The 8,271-nt window shown below is 51.5% G+C and overlaps 1 protein-coding gene across 1 annotated transcript in view; it reads left to right on the top strand.

The window, feature by feature from the left end:
• The window catches only part of LOC107124155 (ras-GEF domain-containing family member 1A-like), a gene marked incomplete at both ends in the record, with an annotated part of 12,581 nt that overhangs the window by 1,297 nt on the left and 3,013 nt on the right, over positions 1-8,271 (top strand). The window contains 2 exons of the mRNA XM_015427544.1: positions 5,542-5,763; positions 8,054-8,128. Of these exons, the coding sequence (XP_015283030.1) occupies positions 5,542-5,763; positions 8,054-8,128 (297 nt within the window). The remainder of the gene's footprint in view (positions 1-5,541; positions 5,764-8,053; positions 8,129-8,271) is intronic.

The raw sequence follows: 8,271 nt of genomic DNA on the forward strand, positions 1-8,271 counted from the left end.
CATTTCCCAAGCACCTCGCTGCCTCTGGCGGGCGATGGCTGACGGAGGAATTCACTCCACTCTGAAATGTTGACGTGGCTTTAACCCTAGGAAAAGTCCTAGTTTCCAAGGAACCCTCCCCTCACTGGGGCCAATTTCAAACCAAACTGAAGTAGTGTAGGAGAGCTGCAAGGGCAGTACTGATTTTAGGGCTTCCAGCTCTGGGTTGTGAAATACCTGGGGATTTGGGGGGGGTGGTCTGGGGAAGGCAAGGTTTTTTGGGGGGAAGACCTCACTGTTATAGAATGCCATAGAGTCCAACTTCCAAAGCAGCCATTTTCTCCAAGGGAGCTGATCCCTGTTGTAATAACGGTAGCTCTCCAGGTCTCATCTGGAGGTCGAGGAAATCCAACAACAACATCCGTGACAAAATGAACAGAGAGTCAGAAAAATACGTTGCAAAATCATTTACTGTAGTCATTCTGTAGAAAAGTCTCTTCTATTATCGCTCCCATGCGAACGAATGCTGCGCAATGTAAACAACTCGTTTCACAATATGTGCTTTATCTGAGCACGTAACAGTCACAAATTCTTATCAATTATTACTTATCAACTCTTGAAGGAAACATTCCATGTTGACTCCCTAATAACAGAACCCAAGGTCTTCACAGCGTATCTTCATTGACTCTTTAGAAGGTGGACTCTATGGCATTATACCCCATTGAAACTCCTCCCCTCCCCAAACTCCACCTTTCTCAGACTCCTCCCCCAAATTTCCAGGTATTTCCCAACATGGAAATGGCAGCCCTAATTTGGGTTGGTTTTTTTTTTTTTGAGCTTTCAAGAGTCAAAGCTTTCTTCATCAGATACCTTTTTAACGTGGCGTCAAAGAGTCTGCTTTCAGACTTTCAGACTAGAAAACTAAGCATGAATAAACAAGGAGGCGACGCAAAGAGCTTCCTGCAGTGTTGTTAAGGTAAAGGTTTCCCTTGCTCAAAAGCTAGTCAAATCCGACTCTAGGGGGCAGTGCTCATCTCCGTTTCCAAGCTGAAGAGCCAGCGCTGTCCGAAGACTTCTCTGTGGTCATGTGGCCAGCATGACTAAACGCTGAGGCGCACAGAACGCTGTTACCTTCTCATCGAAGCGGTCCCTATTTATCTACTTGCAATTTCTTGCTTTAGAACTGCTAGGTTGGCAGGAGCTGGGGCCAGAGACAGGAGCTCACTCCGTCATGCGGCACTCGGGTCTCGAACTGTCGAACTACCGGGCTTCCGGTCTGCAGTCTGACGTCTTAACCTTCCTAAACGTCTCTATTGCTCAGCTGAGCTCTGAGCTGCACTTCCTGGTACATGTGGCGAAGCCTGCAGCCTCAGGAAAGGGAAAGGGAGGGAAAGGACCCGAGCGGTGGGGTGTGGGTGTTTCGCTAGCCAAAGGCTGGAGAGCAGCAGCCGAGACTCAGATGTGGAAGGTCTCGCCAAGAGAAGCCTGTCCAGTTTCTGTCTGACAGCAGAGCTGTTTACCGCAGAATACACATTTTATTATTTACAGCAAAATACACATTATTTACTTCCTTGACCGATATTCAGGATGAAGGTGAGAGGCAAAGCCATTCTCTCCTGCGGCACTGTTTGGTGCAGTGGTTAAATGCGCGGACTCTGATCTGGGAGAACCAGGTTGGATTCCCCAACACCTCCACATGCAGCTGCTGGATGACCTTGGGCAAACCATAGTTCTGACAAGAGCTGTTCTTGAAAAAGAGCAGTTTCTGTCAGAGCTCTCTCAGCCCCACCTACCTCACAGGGTATCTGTTGTGGGGAGGGGAAGGGAAAGGAGACTCTAAGCCGCTCTGAGACTCCAAGTGAAGGGTGGGGTATAAATCCAATCTCCTCTTCTTCACTGTTCCACTTGTCACTTTTTGGGGTCTCAGATCTCCGTGTTTCAACAGCATAAAGTAAAGGTAAAGGTTCCCCTGCTCGAAAGCCAGTCGAATCCGACTCTAGGGTTGCGGTGCTCATCTCCGTTTCAAAGCCGAAGAGCCAGTGCTGTCCGAAGACGTTTCCGTGGCCATGTGGCCAGCATGACTAAACACCAAGGCGCACGGAATGCTGTTACCTTCCCACCGAAGTGGTACCTATTTATCTACTTGCAATTTCTTGCTTTCGAACTGCTAGGTTGGCAGGATTCAACAGCATACCAAACAGAATAACAGATAAAAAGAAAAAGATTTCTCTGCTGCCCCAGTCTCTTCTCGATGACAAAAAAGACAGGCTAGCAGACCTGTGCTAGAAGTCATCATGCTGACATTATTTATTTGGCCTGGAGATACTGTGAGATGGCCGGGGATTTTGCCTGAGTAAGCAAAGATGGAAGGCACGCCGGAGATCACAGGAGCCAGGGGGGAAGAACGCCTAGGACGTCCTTGTCAGTCTCAACCCGGTTAGGAATGCCAAAGAAAGATCAAGGGGTGCGGCATGCCTGCACAAGCAGTGCGAGGCGTCGCGCCAGGATCCACGACTCCGCGTTTGAGGTCCGTGTTGATCAATGCACCCAACTGACATCTCAATCAGCAAGGAGGATCGGTGCCGACCCAGGAAACCGTGACCCTCTCTTCGGCCGGCTTAATGTATTTAAAATGTTTTCATGCCGCCTTTCCATCCTATCGGGCTGTGCGCACAGAAACATTCGAACTATTGCAAACAAGATTTAGAACGGTAAAATAGCTCGACAGAAACACCAGAGACAACACCAGAACCAGGTAGGGTTGCTGCCAGGTTTCTACCTGGCATCCAGCGGGGGTCCGAAGCTCCGTGTCCGGGAGCTTCGTGGGGGCACGGGCACATCAGCCCAATTCTGGCGCTTTGGGGGCGGGGTTCCCCCAGCAGCCAGATCCGGGCAGGCGGGTTGGGGTCCTCTAGAGCGGGCAATCCCCCGCCCCCCGGGGGACCTGGCAGCCCTAGAACCAGGGAGGAGGGCCAACAAATGTTCTTGGGGGTATGCCAAACAAAACAAAAAAAGGGCTTCACCCGCTGGCGGAAGGCACCAAATAGAGGGAGAAAAGGCCAGTCTCCCTGGGGACCAGGGGTCATTTCCTGCAGGAGCACACAGGAGCGGAGCTCCGGCAGTAAAGAGCCCAAGCGGTGGGCACATGCAACAAGCCCCACCCCCTGCTCCCAGCAGCCCCCAATCAGAGCAAGAAGCAGTCAGGTAACTTGCAGAGCCCCCCGGACCCCCCGCCCCAAACAGTCCAGTGGCACCTTTAAGACCAAGTTTTATTCAGGTACAAGCTCTCCCTCCTCTACGAGGACAGATCTGCACTTTCCCAATAGCTAGCAATCCAAAACAGTCCAGTGGAGCCTGAGCGGTGGGTGTTGCCTTCTGACACACTTCCGGTGATGTCAGGGGGTGTGGCGTATGCAAATGAGTTATGCTAATGAGTTGTGCTAATGAGCTCCTGCACCTCTTTTTCTACGAAATGACCCCTTGCTGGGGACATAGTTCCAAAGTTCTGGTGCAGCAACCAAGAAGGCCCTTTCTCGGGTTGCACGCGTCTAAGCTCAGATGGTGGGAACAATCAAAGCAGGGCCTCCGAAGATGACCTCATCACGACACTAGCCAAGATGGGAGGAGTTCAGTCAGGGCTACACTGGGAAAGCAGCCATAAACCTCCATCTGCCAGCCGCTGGTGGTGGGAAGTGCCGTCAAGTTGCAGATGATTTATGATGACCCCACAGGGTTTTCCGGGCATGAGATTTTCAGAGGCGGTTTGCCATTGCCTGCCTCTGTGTACGGACCCTGGACTTCCTTGGTGGCCTCCCATCCAATTTTGGGCACCACAATTTAAGGAGGATATAGACAAGCTGGAACACGTCCAGAGGAGGGCAACGGAGATGGTGCGGGGTCTGGAGACCGAATCCTATGAGGAAACGTTGAAGGAGCTGGGTAGGAGTGGGGAATCAAACCCGGTGCTCCCAGATTAGAGTCCGCACACTTAACCACGACACCAAACTGGAAGTGCCGTCAAGTTGCAGATGATTTATGATGACCCCACAGGGTTTTCTGGGCATGGGATTTTCAGAGGCGGTTTGCCATTGCCTGCCTCTGTGTACGGACCCTGGACTTCCTTGGTGGTCTCCCATCCAATTTTGGCCACCACAATTTAAGGACACAGACAAGCTGGAAGATGTCCAGAGGAGGGCAACGAAGATGGTGAGGGGTCTGGAGACCAAGTCCTATGAGGAAAGGTTGAAGGAGCTGGGCATGTCTAGCCTGAAGAGGAGATGACTGAGAGGTGATATGATAACCATCTTCAAGTACTTGAAGGGCTGTCATATAGAGGATGGTACGGAGTTGTTTTCTCTTGCCCCAGAAGGTCGGACCAGAACAAAAAGGTTGAAATTAAATCAGAAGAGTTTTCGGCTAAACATGAGGAAGATGGGGTTGTGGGGTATTTGTGAATTTCCTGCCTTGTGCAGGGGGTTGGACTAGATGACCCTGGAGGTCCCTTCCAACTCTATGATTCTGTGTTTCTATGACTAAACTGAGGCTATCATACTTGGTCACCCTATGAGTAGTCGGGTTGCCAGATCCCTTTGGGTGGCCAGTTGAGGGGGCGGGCTTACTGGGAGCTGGGAGTTTCATTGCACATTTCATCAACATGCTCACATGACTTCCAACGTGACCTGGAACTGACGTAGGCACATTGGGGACTCTGGGGCAATGCTCTGGGGTTTGGGCAAAAACTCTATGGTAGAATCAGCTTCTACCATAGAGGTTTTGCCCAAGAACCAGTGCATCACCCTGATGTGCCTACTTCACTTCCGGGTCATGTTGAACTCTATGATTCTATAATTCTAATTACTGACCAGGGCCAATCCTGCATAGCTTCTGAGCGCTTACAAGATTGGGCCAGCCTGGGCCACCTAGGTCAAGGGATGACCCGGTTAACCCATTGGTTTTTGCACACTTTGTTTTGAGCACGTGTCTCAAATAAACTGCAGTGGCTCAAGTGGTTAAGACGCTGAACTGCAGGCTGTGGAAGGTCGGTAGTTCAGCAGTTCGAGACCCGAGTTGCTGCATGACGGAGTGAGCTCCCGTCTCTAGTTCCAGCTCCTGCCAACCGAGCAGTTCGAAAGCAAGAAATTGCAAGTAGATAAATAGGTACCGCTTCGGTGGGAAGGTAACAGCGTTCCGTGCACCTTGGTGTTTAGTCATGCTGGCCACATGACCACGGAAACGTCTTCGGACAGCGCTGGCTCTTCGGCTTTGAAACGGAGATGAGCACTGCAACCCTAGAGTCGGACTCGACTGGCTTTCGAGAAAGGGAGACCTTTACCGTTACCTTTAGGCCATCTAGAATGCTTAATGAGCGTGTCCACCAAATGCTCACCAACATTCAGGATAAAAATATGGGGTTTAGTCAGCATATGAAGTTGTTCGGCGTTGAAGCGCTCTATCCCACTTTGAAATCCCTCAAAACAGACGCTTGCCTTAGCTGAGCCATCGTGACTTTACCGTGGCACCAAACCAATCCAACCAAGACCACCTTCTTCCCTTATGCACCAGGAAAACGGAACGGTCAAGAAAATCATCAGCCAGATGACCCAGAACCTGCTGGTGACCCTCTCCGCCCGCAACCAGTACCAGGAGATCCGGGAGAAGTTCCGACAACCCGTGACCGACAAAGGCGCCATCCTGAAAACCAAGCCGCAGTCGTCGCAGAAGGACATCCTGAGCGTTTGCTGCGATCCGTTGGTCCTCGCGCAGCAGCTGACGCACATTGAGCTGGTGAGTGGGTCTGCGGCTGTCCGTCCTCTTGCGTTCGAGTCGAAGACGTGGTGCCAAACTCTGCTTTGGCTGTGCCTCCTTTGAGCCGCACCCCCATATCTGGGGAAAACAGCCCTAGAGCTTCAGAGGGTGAAGGACAAAGGGGGCGGAGCAGCTACAGAGGTGACTCCTCTAGAGGAGGAAGGAGTCTCAGCCGTAGTGTTAGGCCCTGTGCAACCAGCTAGAGCAGGGGTGTTGAACTCATTTGTTATGAGGGCTGGATCCAACATAAATGAGACCTTGTTGGGCCGGGCCATGTGCGCCATAAAATGTAATGCCAGGTAACGGAGATATAAACCTTATAAAGGACACAAACACAAAGGGTTTACAAAATTAAATTATGCTTAAAACATCAGCACTCTTGCAATATTTCGTTTATTTAACAGTGTCTGATAACTGATACCTCTTGCTCTGAATTATTGCATCTAAATGTCTGTGCTGTTGCAATCTTGAGTCTGCTGTAAGCTGCAAACCTACGATGACGCAGCAGCAGCAGAACTGAAAGAAGCAGCAGAAGACAGCCAGTTCCACAGCGGGCCTGATAGAAGCCCTCCAGGGGCCTGATCCGGCCCCCGGGCCACATGTTTGACACCCCTGAGCTAGAGGAAGCTAGTAGAAGTTGCAGTGTTTCCCAGAGTCCATTTTCTCCCAAAGGCTCAACTAGCCCCCTGCACTGAGCGTGAGGATGCCCCCAAAGCTCCTCTGGAGACTCCAGAAGTGAATGTGCAGCTGTTCCACTTTGTCGGGGGTCCCCAACTTTGTCGGGGGTCCCATAACACCTGCTGACATCTTCCCCGGTACCCGCATTTGGGCCCTTGCTCCCACTGTTTAAGGAACAGTATTTCTCTGGAGCAAGCACACTGAGTTCCGTGATTACTGATCTGTGCTCACAAAACACAAAGATGAGTGTTTTTGGAAAGTAGGTGGGGACAGGTGGGGCTTTTGCCTAGCGAGGCTCCTGATTGGCCATCGAAGGCTTCATTGGCTGCGCAGATTTTTATTTTTTTAAAAAATGTTTCTCAGGTAGCAGCTGCCACCACAGCACAAGGACCTTCCCCACGTGACCCAAGATACCCTTCAGCAGCCATTCTGTGGCTGGCTCTGCCTTCTGCAGCAGCCATTTTGAGGCAGCTGTCTTGTGGCAGCGCCCGCCATGCCGTCTAAGAATCCCAAAGGTGCCCACAGGCTCAAAAAGTTTGGGGACTCCCTGCACCAATGCTCCCTCGAAGCTGTGCAGTCTTGTGAGCAAAAATTCTACTTTGTGAACTCCTGGCATTAAAGTTGTGAGCGAGCGATTTGGCTACTGCATACGTTAGTTTGCTCTGGAGCCATCCTTCCTGAGCTGAGACAAAGATGTGAGAGCCGGAGGCTGAAAAACTGTGAGCTAGCTCACACTCACTCAGCTTAGAGGGAACACTGCCCTGGACTATACCAAGGAAACTTTTGCCCACCTGCCCGCCTCCTGGTTAGCCACTGGCAATCCCTTTTTGGCCCATTCCTGCCCTTTGCAGAAGCAGGAACTGAAAAAGTTGCAGGAATAATCCGAGCGCAGTCCAAAAGCGGCTACAGAAACAAGTCAAAGGAGAGTACATGTAGAGGTAAGCAGGGGTCATTCCCTGCAGGAGCGCACAGGAGCGGAGCTCCGGCAGTAAAGAGCCCAGGGGGTGGGCACATGCAACAAGCCCCACCCCCTGCTCCCAGCAGCCCCAGGCCACAAGGTGCAAGAAGCAGCCGGGTAAGTTGCAGAGCTCCCCCCCCCCAAGATAGCAATCCAAAACAATCCAGTGGCACCTTTAAGGCCAAGGTTTATTCAGGTACAAGCTCTCCCTCTTCTGTGAGGGCAGATCTGCGCGTCCCATCCCCCTCCCCCCAATAGCTAGCAATCCAAAAGAGTCCAGTGGAGCCTGAGCAGTTGGTGCTGCCTTCTGACACACTTCCCATGATGTCAGGGTGTGTGACATATGCAAATAAGTTATGCTAATGAGTTATACTAATGAGCTCCTGCACCGCTTTTTCTACGAAACCCTGGAGGTAAGGGTTACAAGGTACGCGTCTTCGAAACAAAGGATCGACAAGCCCGCAGGAAGGACTTGGACTCCTTGTTAAAAGAACCAAAGAACGCTCTGTTCTCATCTACTAGTTTAAATAGAGAGCAGGCCTTAAAAGGGGCAATGTGCACAGTTCCTCTCCCTCCTCCCCCACACCCTCAAAGTTGTAACCTCGACAATCTGTTCTGTCTCGCTCTGTGCAGGAGAGGGTGAGCAACATCTACCCCGAGGACCTCATGCAAATCGTCAGCCACGTGGACTCCCTGGATAATCACAAGGTGCGTACCGGGCGGGCGCGGAATGGCGACAGGGCACAGACAGGGCCACGGGTAAAAACACACCCGCGTGCAAGGCGTCTCGGAGCTTGCAAAGCACAAGGAATACCTTGACCACAAATGTGCCGTACGGCTGTACTAGATTA

Source organism: Gekko japonicus, unplaced genomic scaffold (assembly GCF_001447785.1).
Source record: "Gekko japonicus isolate JY-2015 unplaced genomic scaffold, Gekko_japonicus_V1.1 scaffold6892, whole genome shotgun sequence".
NCBI lineage: Eukaryota > Metazoa > Chordata > Lepidosauria > Squamata > Gekkonidae > Gekko > Gekko japonicus.